The sequence below is a fragment of the Ictalurus punctatus genome, chromosome 13 (genome assembly GCF_001660625.3).
Source record: "Ictalurus punctatus breed USDA103 chromosome 13, Coco_2.0, whole genome shotgun sequence".
NCBI classification, from domain to species: domain Eukaryota; kingdom Metazoa; phylum Chordata; class Actinopteri; order Siluriformes; family Ictaluridae; genus Ictalurus; species Ictalurus punctatus.
This window is the reverse complement of record NC_030428.2, coordinates 9098451-9112356: the sequence shown is the minus strand read 5'-3', so window position 1 is coordinate 9112356 and position 13906 is coordinate 9098451. Positions and strand designations below refer to the sequence as shown.

General features: G+C 39.5%; 1 protein-coding gene across 30 annotated transcripts in view; it reads left to right on the top strand.

Moving 5' to 3' along the window:
- ank3b (ankyrin 3b) overlaps positions 1-13906 on the top strand; it is a 189386-nt gene that overhangs the window by 86414 nt on the left and 89066 nt on the right. The window contains exon 1 of one of the 30 annotated variants that reach the window (XM_053684966.1): positions 4315-4527. The exons of 27 other annotated variants lie outside the window; for them this stretch is intronic. In XM_053684966.1, coding sequence (XP_053540941.1) covers positions 4525-4527 — 3 coding nt within the window. In that variant the 5' untranslated portion in view covers positions 4315-4524. Of the gene's footprint in view, positions 1-4314; positions 4528-4589; positions 4861-5237; positions 5261-13906 lie in introns of those variants that run through there. 2 more of the 30 variants (XM_053684956.1, XM_053684960.1) reach the window with 2 other exon arrangements.

Genomic DNA, 13906 nt, shown 5'->3' with positions numbered 1-13906 from the left:
GAAACAAATGATGCACACTACATACAGTATACACTGAGTTGCAGGTATATGCAATAGTTGCAGTAGTTGCATTAGCCTAATTATAATATTCTCAAGTGTTTTTATAGGTGTGCTTCTCCAACAGTATAGATTATGACAAGGTTCGCTATCAATATTTTCGACCATAGTCATTCGAGTGGCTGTAAAAGAAAAAATATTTATGCGACTTGTACTGCGAAATGACATGCATACCTGATATGTAAACTCAAGACCTAACTATCAGGTAAATATGGTACAATCCTACAGGAAAGTATGGGGTTTGTTTTTTTTTTGTCAGGAACTCAGTTTTTTCTTTAACAGTGGGGACTAGTGAGCCAAGCGACAGCAAATTGAAACCAGTGACCTCATTTATATAATGAAGTCAAGGAGAATGGAAAGAGAAAGACATCTTGCATTAGAAATGTGGGCGAAATGTATGTGTGTGTGTGTGTGTGTGTGTGTGTGTGTGTGTGTGTGTGTGTGTGTATTCCATTTGTTTCTCCATTAAACTCTGAATAATAAAGTAGGAAAGCAATGGCAGTGATGAACTAGCATCCTCCATCACAGAAAGGAGTTGTGTGCTGGGTGATTTATACTTGCACTGGGTTGAAATGGAGGTGGAGCAGTCGTAACCTGCCATCAGTAGCGTCACACACACACACACACACACACACACACACACACTCACACATGCATCTTGAACAGAATGAGCGTCAGCCATGCGGAAAATGGCTTTGGATAGACCTCAGATCGTTAATGTACTGCTCATGCTTGTGGCAGCTAAATTTCCAAATACGTTAACATCAGTAGAAACACAGAGTGTATTTTAAACCTAGTGTGTAGGTGATTCCGTGTTTATGTGTATACCCCATGAAGCAAGCTGGGCGATATGGAAAAATTATATTATATTTGACATATTTGTGATAAGGGGAGGGCTACGATGGCTTAGTGATTAGCACGGTTGGCTCACACCTCCGGGGTTGGGGTTCAATTCACACCTCCACCCTGTGTGCGCAGAGCTTGCATGTTCTCCATGTGCTTTGGGGGATTCCTCCGGGTACTCCGGTTTCCTCCCCCAGTGCAGAGACATGCGGTGTAGGCTGACTGACATTTCCAAATTGTCCATAGTGTGTGATTGTGCCCTGCGATGAGTTGGCACGCCGTCCAGGGTGTCCTACACCATGTGCCCTGAGCACTCTAGGATAGGCTCCAGGCTCCCCATGTCCCTGTGTACGATACGCGGTACAGAAAATGGATGGACAGATGGATGGATATTTGTGATATATGTGTATTGCCATGCAATGGACTGGATTCCGCTTGCACGTAGTGCCGTATCACACCCCCTTCCCCCCTCCTTTGTTATTCCGCTTATACCACAGCGATTTGGCAATGGATACACAATGTTTAATTTATTACTAAACGCCATGTCTGCACTTTAACGGTTTACAGTTGTAGTTAATATTGTGGAACGTTCCTGTCGTTCCATCACTTATGTTATGACCATTATAAAAAGCCATTTTCTCACCAGTCTGTCTCGTTTTTTCTCTCTCTTGCTCGATTGAATCACGCTCACGCTAAAAACTGTTTATTATTAGTCTTATATTACGTGGCGCGTCTGCCGAACAAGTCCCTGTGTGTGAGCTGTTACTATAGAAACAATAACGTATTAAAAAGAGCTCATTAATATAAACCATCCAATCATTCGTGTTACAGCTGGAACTACTGTCCAAGCCGTGCTGTTATACAAAAATTCTGACCAATCAGATTCGAGTATTCAACTCTGCTGCGGTATAAATATTTAAAAAGTTAAATGTATTTATAATATTTAAAAGTTTGTAAGTGTATGGTAACGTACCGATTTTCATATTACCCAGATCTAGTTTCCATTAGGACTGCACTTGAAATCTAATACCATGTTTATATTTAAAGCTTTAAACTACTTTTTGTTTTTTTGTACAAAATATAAAAGCTTTTGAATAAACTGTATCTTCATCTACATTGTCAAAAGATTTGAAAGGGAATTTCATAATATTTTCCAATAGTCTCCAAACCTCCAGTACCATCATCCATCCAATGACTCTCCCTTTTGGAGCAGTTGCCATGGTAACCATGTCCTTTAGAGATGGCTAACTGCTGTATCTGCTATCCCCAGAGCTCCTTCATGCTAAACAGAGTAAAAAGTCTGAGCTATCAAAAAGCAAGGGGATCCTCAGTGCTATTAATTTTTAATTTATTTTTTTTTGTCAGTGCGTGTCTATATCTCGACTATGCTGCCTACCATATTACTAACTCACCTTTTCCTGAACATTCGCACTTAAAAGCCATTGCCTTCATTTGTTTTTAGCTTAAGTGACGCTGGTTAGCCGTGTCACTCGTGAATATTAGTCAAATTACAGCAAAACTAGTGCGCTTACCCGAAAGCCATTGCAACCTCATGCAATATCCTTAAACAAATGTAAGCAAGAGAAATAAAAATATTTCTTAATAGTTGAACCCCATCTCTATCTAGGGTTCTTGGTATTATTTCCCACTGAGGGACAAACCGAACAACCTTTAAAGCTTCTAGATTTAACCTGACAGCTGATTGTCAGCTGTTTGTCACCTTACCCCGCTTGCTAATTTGCATAATATCTGTTTAGCCAGCTAATATTACTAATAGTATGTTTTTAAAGAGAATACAAATCTCAAAGGACACTGTTTAAAACAACACCGTACTGGAAGCCAAAAGTGTGCTCTCACCACGTGTTTCAGAGTCGCTGAACACATGGTGCTACAAAAGCAGTACTGGAATGCAGGGTATGTTTGCGCTCACATTCTTGTGAGAGCCCAGTGGGGTCTGACATTAGCCTTGAGCACTATTCGGATGGGATACGATTGCCAGACATGCTGTATGTCTGTTAAGTAATGTTGCTGGAGGACGTCTGTAGTGATTATGAACGACTTGCATGGCATATGGGATCTCTGTATAAATCACAGAGATGGTAGTTTAGTAATGGAAATTTCCATGCTTACTACATCCATACACGTCATCTCATTTATTATGAGCCCTTATTATAAGGTTGTGGCATGTACAGTGTCTAGGCTATACTTGTGCTAGGAACTCAAAAGCTTACCAAAAAGCATCAGAAGGGTTGCTTCTCTGACATTTCTATATTTTAAATGTTGTGTTTGGTTTAAGAAAAGAAAAGAAAGCTTAAGAAAGAGTAAGCACTTCTTGGAGTGTCTTTATACTTAAGAAAAAGCACGAAACCACTTTTCTCACAGGATATAATGTCATCTTTAGCAATTTGCCATCTCTTGGGGATTCCCTGGGATTATTTCTAGTGAACATTAAAATGGGTTGTAAACTTTCCCGAAATGACTTGACAAAAGTGACTGACATGACGGATATGGATAGGATCCCAGGTGTACTCCAGTAATATTTATATTACCCCCACATCCCATACTGCAAAACGAATCCAGTTTGAATAAGCAGTTGGAGCATGTGATTTATTTCTCTCTGCCTTAGAAATCCAGTGTTTTCAATGGACAGTAGTTTTCACAAAGTCACGACTTACTATCTTTATACTATGGAACTTGTTTTTGCTGCCAGCATTGCTGCTATACTTGTTATGCTATATTGCAAAATACCTACAGCCCATGTTTACAGTCACAGTCCATGTTCTGTATATCTATTGCCCGGTTTATTTATTGTTTTGCACTCGTCTCACACTGTTGTGTATTTGCACTTTTTGTAGTCTTGCGTACTGTTCCGTGTTGCACCATGGTCCTGAAGAAACGCCATTTTGTTCCAATGTATACAAGCAGTATAGAGGAATGACAATGAAAACCCACTTGACTTGACTTACGAGATTTGACGCGAATGAGATGAATAATCATTTCTGAAAAGCCATTATATTCTTTTTATGTTTGGGATATTTTATTACTGATTTGACCAAACAGTGGCTCAGAACACTATGTTTCTTTTTCATTCAGAAAGATCATTTAAAAAAAGAAAAGAAATCCAGACCAAACTACTGCAGTTTTCATTGATTCAATGATTTTCATTGATTGACCTAGCGACAAAGAAAGCATAGGGATTAGACTGGGTGTGTGTGTGGAGCGGGTCGTGATGGTTACATTGTCGTTTCCCCTGGAACATCCCAGGAAGAGACAACCAGCATCGTGCTGTCATGCCATTAATACCTGGGGAAATGCCCGCAAATCCAACCTAAAGCCATCCCAATTCTCTTCTGTATGGCTGACTGGCTCCCAACAGTACCATGCGCCTGAGCCGAGCCTGGCTGTGCCGGGACATTGTGGACGAGCGCAAGAGAGGAGGGGGGAGGGGGAATTGAAAAAGAGCTGATAAGCAGGTTGACAATAAGCCCCGTGCTGGACAGAACCCAGTTTGGGAGGCCTGCTGGCGTACAGAGCCTGAGCAGAGCCACCACTTCCCCCTGCTGCTATTTCAGTCCTGATCATGGTTACACTCATCCAGGACAGAAGTTGCTAGCGCCTACAAATATGGTAAGTGTGAGGGCAGAGGACACACGGACATAGCTGATCCTGAGATGTGCGGCTGGGAGGAGGTTAGCTGAGCTAGCATCCTACTGAGGACAAGGACAGAAGGATGAGAGAGGAGGTGCTTCTGCGATGGGACAGGGAATCAGCAAAATAGCCTACAAACTGATTAGCCTTTTCCTTGTGTGCCTTGCCTTGTTAGGTCGTGTATTTTTAGCGTCTCCATAATGCCCCTCAACCGTAGCTCTAGCTTCCAGGGCTAGATAATCGAATACTCAGGTTGCACATTGGACTGGAGGCAATATGGCTGTGGAAGAGGAAGCAGAGTGCCAAGAGCTAGTAAGTGAACTTTTAAAACGTCTTTTAGTGCACCACCACGCTTAGGATGTGTGCTGCTAATGTGTCTGAGTGGAGCAATATGAGCTAGGGAGGGTCAGTGGATGTTTAGCATGATCAGAGTGCACAAGGACAGAACGTTAAGCGTGTGTATCGTTGATGGCATTTACGGGAATGAGGCATGACTGCGACAGGCTACTGCATTGGCGGATTGGGGTTGTGTTTCAAATACTGGCATGGTAGAGGAGCGTGATAGTGCTGCTGAAAAGAAATGTAACTACACGACCTTGGGTACAATGAAACAAGTTATGCTTTAGTTGACTCTTGAAAGATCCTCTGGAGAGTTGTGATGTGGAATAGCTGTATTTTGTGTCATATTTTGTTATAAATTTGCGCTTTAATGGTGAGTAAGGTGCAGCATGTTACAGTATATTACAGGGCTTACGACCTTTAGGATGTGTACTCACAAACATTGAGTACGGGTTAACTTTGCACCAGTTCAGAGATGCATCCAATGGTTTTTACTCTTGGTTCATGACAGAAATAACAATTTGCTACCATGATCATGCATGTTATACTTATCAGTTTGGTGTACGAATCCCTCCAGTTAACAATGTTAGGTTAGCCACCGCATAGCATTTATAATTTGTTCTTGTAGGCACATTAATCCTAACATTCCCAAAAAAATAAAAACATCTGGGAATGTTTAGAGTCATTCCTTGTCTTTTTTTTCCACTCTTTTGAATAACTTATTAACTTTAATAAGGCCAAAAAAATGCAGAAAAAAAAAATCTAACCAAGAAACCCCGCAAAGCCTTTCATTCTCAAGACCTCCCTGTGTCGGGAAATGTAAAAGTTTTTACTTCCGACACTGAAAACGCCTTCTAAAAATAATAAATAAACATCTCCTCACAGAAAATGGTCACCACGTCAGTGATTACACACAGTTTGGAATCTGTTTGCATGGAACGTTCGCTGTACAATTCCTTGTGTAAGCTGCTATGATAGGCACAATAACGTTTTACTGTAGAATAACTGTAGAGTGAGCGAAGCCTCTGATTTGACGCTACTGTCCGAGCCATGCTGCTATACAAAATTAGTCAACACCTTCTGACGAATCAGATTTGAGAATTCAACAGCGCAGTGAGACGATATAAAATAACCTTCTTGCATTGTTTTGAAAATGTCTGCTGTGATAATGGTTTGCTGCACAATGTTCGTAAATTGTCTCAGTTGGATACAGGCCAATGATATGGAAAGGTTTGTCTTAACATACATATATAATTGGTATCTTAAAAATATTAAAATATTGAGTATTGTTGAAGCCAAAAAAGTTTTAGTGCTAAAGTAAACATTTTAGCTGGGTTGACAGCTGTAATATTATTTTTGTAGTGCTGACTTAGTGTTCTTCAGACTTTCGGTATATTCAGTAAGTGTTTAACGATTTATTATCCTCTAAGATGATTATAATATTTCGATGGTTTGATCGTAAGAAGATTGGTTTATTTGCCATGTCTGAGAGACTACAATTCAGCGTAGAACATAATAATTTGCCTAGAGAGGCCAATTACAGTACTAAATAAATTACTTACTTAACATCATGTATACTCAGTTACGTTAAACTACTGTACATCACTTTGGATGCGTCTTTGTTAGATACATTTTTAGTAACTTTTTAAGACACAAGTTTATGGACGCCTGCCCATCACACCCATATTTGCTTTTTGAACATCCAATTCCAGATTTGTTGTTATAATAACCTCCAGACTTCTTCTAGAAAATGGCTTTCCACTAGGTTTTGGAGTGTGGTTATGGGGATTTGTGCTCTTTCATCCACAAGAGCATTAGTGAGGTCGGACACTGATGACGGGTGAGGAGGTCTGGGGTGCAGTCAGCAGTCAGGTGTTTGTTGAGGCCAAGGTTTTCCATACTCTCCTTGGTAAACCACGTCTACATGGACCTCACTTTGTGCACAACGGCACTGTCATGCTTGAACAGATTCGGGCCTCTTGTAAAGTTAAAGCGTACAAAGCCATCCTGTACGATTGTGTCCTTCCAACTTTGTGGCAACAGTTTGGAGAAAACGCACACATGGGTGTGGTGATCAGGTTTCAGTATGCAGTTATAGTATTCATATAGTACAATATAGTATAGCTGATCTAAAGACTGTATGATAGGAGTTGACTTTTAAGATGATTACTTATCACTCCTTATGAGATGATTCCAATAAAATCATATCAGATTATGCAACGAAGATGCTCTAATGATAGACCTTCTTAAGCTTTACATAATAAGCATATTATTATGTGACACTAGTGTGTCACATTACTGCCAACTGATCTCACGACCGTTTCTTTTACAATAAGTGAAATTTTTCGGAGACAGTAAAATAAAGTAATAAAGTGTGTGTGTGTGTGTGTGTGTGTGTGTGTGTGTGTGTGTGTGTGCAAATGGAGCTCCTGAATTCTCAAACTATGTTCTGTGAGCAAGTGCAGGCTCCCTGTTATCTGAGTCTGCTGTGATTGTATGTAGCGTGTCAGTTAACAGCGTTATCTCTGTGTTTAAGTTCCTTTCCAAAGTGGCCATTACTTATATTCTAGATATTCCCCAATAAAAACAAAAAATGAGGCAGTGTTGAATGAAATTTGTTGAACCTGATAATATATATTAGGGATGCACCGAAATGAAAATTCTCGGCCGAAGCTGAAAGGAATATAATGAAAAACTTGGCCGAAGGCCGAACACGTTTTTTTTTTTTTTTTTGCGCGCGCGCGTTTTTTCCATTTATTTTGCCATTTTTTTCACCACTGCACAAGTTAAATAGTTAAAATGTGCTTTTTACTATTTTGTCTTGCTTTTCAAAGAAAAAAATCAATTACAAAAACTACAATTTCAAAATATTTATTTAACACTGAACAGTTTTTTTCATTCCAGCAGGCATAGGCTACCGACAAGGCACAATATAACTTTAAATAAATAAATGAGTAAAATAAAAATATTTGGATGTGGTCATCTTTGAGCCCCCTTGAATAGCCGATGTTAGGCCTATAACCGACTGCTGAAAGAATGGAACACACTGTAGTCTACAACTAAAAAGTGCATTAAAAAGTGCATTGACAAGAGTGCAGAAAATGGTTCTATTGGGTTCTATTGGGGATATATACCGCTCGCGTCCCTGTACACCTCGCAGAGTATTAGAGTAGATATAGTATAGTTAGATACGTTGTTAATGTTATGTTCCTTGATAGATTTAGTTAATTTAAACTATAGATTAGTTCGTTTAGTCCCCGCTGGTTTTTCCGCTCCCAGTCCATAGTACTAGTTCATGTTTCTTGTTTTGTGTTTTGACCCTGTTTTCTGTGACCGCGACTTTGATTCCTGCTTTGCTCCGTTTATGCCTGTTTGCTGATCGCCCGATAACCCTTTGCCTGTCTTGACTACGTTTTTTGGATTACGATTTGGATTTGTCTGCCTGCCCTTAAATAAATACGTCTTTACCTGCTTCCGTACTCTACTCCCTTACGTCTCGCGACGTGACAGAATACTCCGGAACAGAAATAAAAAAGTAAACATCCATAGCGCACGTAGCTTGTGCATGTAGCTCGTGACATTCACGCGTCTCACTCGGGTTTCTAGGCTATTTGGTCGCGTCATCAAACACGTCATTGTTCGGTCAAATTTATTCTGCATTTTCACTTATTTCGGAATAATTTCGGTTGAAGAACATTTGGTGCATCCCTAATATATATATATATATATATTGGACCTACTTTTTAAAGCATTGATTAAGACATTATACAGTATGGTGCTTTTCTAATTTATTTGGTACACCTCTGAAGTGCTTAATAAACTGGCAACTCAGTGTATAAGCCTAAAATCAGTGCTTTGAAAAGTTCTTCATGTATAATAATACATGCCTATCACAGAAAGCATTGCTACACAGTTCGTCCAACTACACAAATCTGATTTGTTCGAATTCCTGCTAACCTCTAATGCAGCGGCGTTCAATCCTATCCGGAAAGGGCCGGTGTGGGTGCAGGTTTCATTCCATCCAAGCAGAAGCCAAACCTGCATCTATTGAAAGCCAAGTTCAACTGATTAAACAGGGGGAATCAGGTGTGGCTCCTGCTTGATCGGAATGAAAACCTGCACCAACACCGGCCCTTTCCGGATAAGATTGGACACCCCTGCTCTAATGGAATCAGGTTGCCATAAAGAAACGTCAATTTTACCACTCTAGTCTGATGAAGCATCAGTAGACTGACCTACCTCACACACACTACACAATATTTATGATTATACACGCCTCAAACTATATATATATATATATATATATATATATATATATCGCAAAAATGAAGCGTGTCTTGTATTCAGAATCTACACACAAGCCTCATAGTAGCCATTATTCCTGTATCCAGGCTTTATAGCAGAGGAGAAATCTGTTTTGTTATCGTCTCATATGTCCTCATATGGCTCGTTGGGTGTGAAATCAATACACCATTTGCATGTTTGGGGCTAAGAAGAGTGAATTTGGCCATAGGAGAAAAGATCTTCAGACACATACGTTTAGTCTTTTTTCCCTAAAGGATAAGAATGAGCCTAGTCATAGAGAACGAGAGAGAGAGAGAGAGAGAGAGAGAGAGAGAGAGAGAGGCAGTATGTTAGATTTAAGGGAAAACACCCACACACTGCAGAGGACTATCCTTCACTGTACAATGCACGGACCAAAAGGAACGACGTAGGACTGAGCAGTGTTTAATTGATGGATTTGAGTAGAAAGGAATATATACAGTATTTAAGCTTTAAATTAGACAGTTTGAATGTTTTGGAATCAAACCGTGAATTTGAACCGGATTTTATTTCTGCTTTAGTTATGTCATAATATAGAATTGGAAAACATGCTCTTTATATATATATATATATATATATATATATATATATATATATATATATATATATATATATATTTTTTTTTTTTTTCGAAGGCAAACAAAACAAATGTATTGTTCCATATGAACTGACATATTAATACATAGGAACAGTTGGGTTAATATACTAGCGCACATGGTGCAAAGTGTCGTAGTGTGTGTGTGTGTGTGTGTGTGTGTGTGTGTGTGTGTTCATGTGTGATTGGGTGTGTCGGAAATCTTTACTCTGTCAGAGCACTGCAGCAACAACGGACCCCCACCCCAACCCTCTCTTTCTGTGTGTGTATGTGTGTGTGTGTACATGCTGACTCGCTTGTTTGTCTGGCTTTCGGCAGGCCACACCTTCACAGTCCCGACCCTTGTGGATCCTCTCTGTACAGCAATGGAAAGAATGTTCCCAATGCAGAAACGAGCATTCGAGCATCGACTGCTCTCACAAAAACACGCCCTGAGCTCGCAGTACTTTTACCAAAGGACAGTCATGTGCACCGCTGCAGTTGTTTATGTCATTCCTGCCATATTTTTAAGCTCCGAGAATGGCAGTAATGAATGGATGATATGCCTTTTATCCTCACATTTTGTGCGTGGGAAAAAAAAATAGTAATCGGTACCATTTTAAAATGTCAGGCCGCAATACGGAAAGCTTCAAATTCAGCTCGTTTGAATCGAACATGCTGTGTGATGATATACTGGTGTGATGGTATAGCATAAAAACAACAGGTATATAACAACAGTATATGAAGTACTGTATATGGAAAGAATAAAACACTGTGGGATGTGTTGTTTAGGAAAATAATTACTGATGGAGTGGTGTTGTGCAGCCTCTTATTTTCCTTTGAGTCCATGCCATCATGTTTTATTCTTCAGTTTCCCAATGATCACGCATTTTTATTCATTAAAGAAGCTAACAGTTACGTTTGAAACAAGTTCCATGTTGTCGTTTACATTACAGCAGTCGTCCCCTCATCAGTCTTTCCTTTCTTCTATCTTGAAGAGAAAACAACGCTATTTAATCGATCCTGATCACTCCTGTGTCGGAAAACTTAAAGTTACAGCAAAAATCTCCTTATTATACAATTTAAATCCGTTTATGTGGAGCAGCCACCGGCCAAGTCCCCGTGTAAAGTGTTAGTGTAATGATAATGAGACTTTTATTAGTTACGTATACATTACAGCACAGTGAAATTCTTTTTCTTCGCATGTCTCAGTGTGTTAGGAAGTAGGGGTCGGAGCGCAGGGTCAGCCATGATATGGCAACCCTGGAGCAGAGACGGTTAAGGGCCTTGCTCAAGGGCCCAACAGGGGCAGCTTGGCAGTGCTGAGGGCTTGAACCCCCGACCTTCCGATCAGTAACCCAGAGCCTTAACCGCCAAGCCACCCCTGCCCCAATGAAACAATAAAGTATTACAGTGAGTGCATTCATATAAACCTGTGATTTGCTTCGCAGCCGACATTACTGTCAGAACTGCTGTTATAGAAAATGAATCAGGTTTAAATGTATACAACAGTCACAGGCATCTTTGAAACTTCATCGAGGGAAAATGAAGACATTAGCCAGATTCATATGATGCTTTTAAATGTACTGACTGACTGAGAGAACAGCACAGCTCATTGCGGAAATGTTAGCCCAAGACATTCATCACCAAAAACATTAGTAGTTAATTGGACTCTTGGGCAAGCATAATATAGGACTGGGCTTTAATGTGTTTGGTGGGTTAGTTAATGCAGTTATGATTTGTCCATCTCTAATATACACATTTATACCAGAGTACGGTTGAATGTTTGAATCTGATTGGTCAGTAAGTGTGTATTATTTTCATATAACAACACAAGTAGTTCTGGCTGTAACGAATGATAGGTGTCAAGTCAATGCAGGTAACACAGACCGGCCTACAAACATGGATCTACAAACTCTCACCCTCATTCCGATTGTACACACCTGGACTACATTCACACGGTATATTAGGAGACTCATTCCATCAGTACATTTCGAAGTATAGGTTCAGTATCACGTACCGGTCTATACCAATCCTTATGATTCTTTGCTATTGTGTTTATGATCACGACTACGTTTCTAGTTCCTGGTTTATGTCTTTGTCTCTTGCCCAAGTAAGTCTGTTTAACTTCTGCCTTAACTTTGATTCAGCTCTTCATTTTTGGGTTTGTTTTTTCATTGTTAAAATAAAGAATCTTAACCTGAAACTGTCATGGTCTCCGCCACCTGTCAATAGGTTATTATTAATGTGCTCGTTGTAATACATTAGTGTTTTTATAGTATCTGCTCATACACAGGGGCTTGCATGGCAGATGCTCCAAAGAAACTAAAAAGTCTAATTATAAATGGGATTGAAAAACAGGTTGTTGTTTAACAAAGTAATTCTTATAATTGTTGATGTGGTGAAGTTTTTTTGTTAGGAAAAATCCTAACAAGAATAAACTATAACAAGTATCTAACCATAAATAGTTCAAATACTTAATGTGTCATTCATTAATAAATATTCATTGGCAAATTGCTGTGATATAAGCGAAATAACACACTCCAGACCGGCCGGCTAGACAAAACTAATGCACTTCAGGAGGATAGTGGACATCCCATCATCCTGGCCTGCACTGTTTTCATGTAACAGCACGGTCTTTTGTGTGTTATTTCTTATTTACAGTATAGAGTACAATCAAATGTTCCTCCTTGCATATGGCAGGATTTAACATAAGTTAACCATGGAGTGCCCTATAGTTCCAGCACCTTAAGTACTGAACCACCAGGAAAGAATTAGGAAAGATCAAATACGTTCTTTTTTTTCTCATTGGGCTTCTATAGAGTGCTGCAAAATGGCGTATTTTTGTAGGCCAACCCGGAAGTTAGCATCACCCTGATTCCCTCGACAAAAAGCCAGTAGGATTTTTTCATTGGCTTTTGGATTATTGCAGAAAATAAGCTCTGTGTCCAACAACAGTTTATGATTCTTACACGTTTTGTTCATGAAGATAATCTCAAATGAACACACCATTTATGAATTTTGAAGCCTAAATACAATCGCCAGATAGAAAGTAGAAAGTAAGGCTGTAAACAAACTACACCATGGTCAAATGACTTCAACGTCACCACCATTAAGCCTACGATTGAATTTATAGCACTATAATTTGAAAAAAAATAAAAATAAAAATCCCCAAACAAACCCCAAAAACAGTACAATTGGAAAATATTAAGTTGGAAATTTGTCTGTAGAAATGAGAAACAAGGCTGTAGTAGATGATTTTTCCTGTTTGGCGTGATTACAGTACATTTAATGTCCCCAGCTACCTCCCAGAGTCCCATTTAGCCACTTGTTAGCAACCTCCTTTTTCAAGACACGTACAAGCTGAACAAAATCACGAGTAGGGTATAACTGATATATTTTATGTTGTAGAATAAAACGTGAAAATATCTTGAGCTAGTGTTAACCACAGACCTTATTTCAGGCATTTATCCAGAAACCCCTTCAAAAAACCCATTGATTTCAGGACGATGGACCCGGAAGTGCAAAAATGCTAACTCATTTCCAGGTTTTAAGACTGATTTCTGCAGCACTCTATTACACACTCCACAACGTAAACACTATTGTAGCTGTCAAGACCAAGGCTGTACATGAGGAAATATGAGTCAAAACATCAAAATGTTTTTGTTTTTTTTTCCAGCCAAAAGATGACATTCCCTTATTCAGTTTTTTCGGCGAATTCTTTTATTCTAGTGGGCCAGAACACAATATCTAACCGAAAACAAAACAGATCTTGAATTTGCACTCACAACATTCTCAGTCTCTAGTACGGAGCTTTACCTGCGAGGCTGACACACAAACTAAACTTGTCCTGATGAGGATCATGTGAGCATCATCTTCCACTAATGCACTGGATTGTAGCAGCCTGGAAAGTCTTGTATATTTTTTTCCCCCCACACAGTGTGGGTGTGGGCTCATCTTTGCTAGCTGCAGTGCATTTGTTTGTCTCATTGCAGTGGAAATCCCCCTGTAAAAACCCAGACATAATTCCTTCCATCCATTCTTTTTTTTCTGCAGTGACATTTCTACAGTACGCCGCTTCCGTGGCTTCGCTCGCATAAATCTTCCAGCTCTCACTGCTCC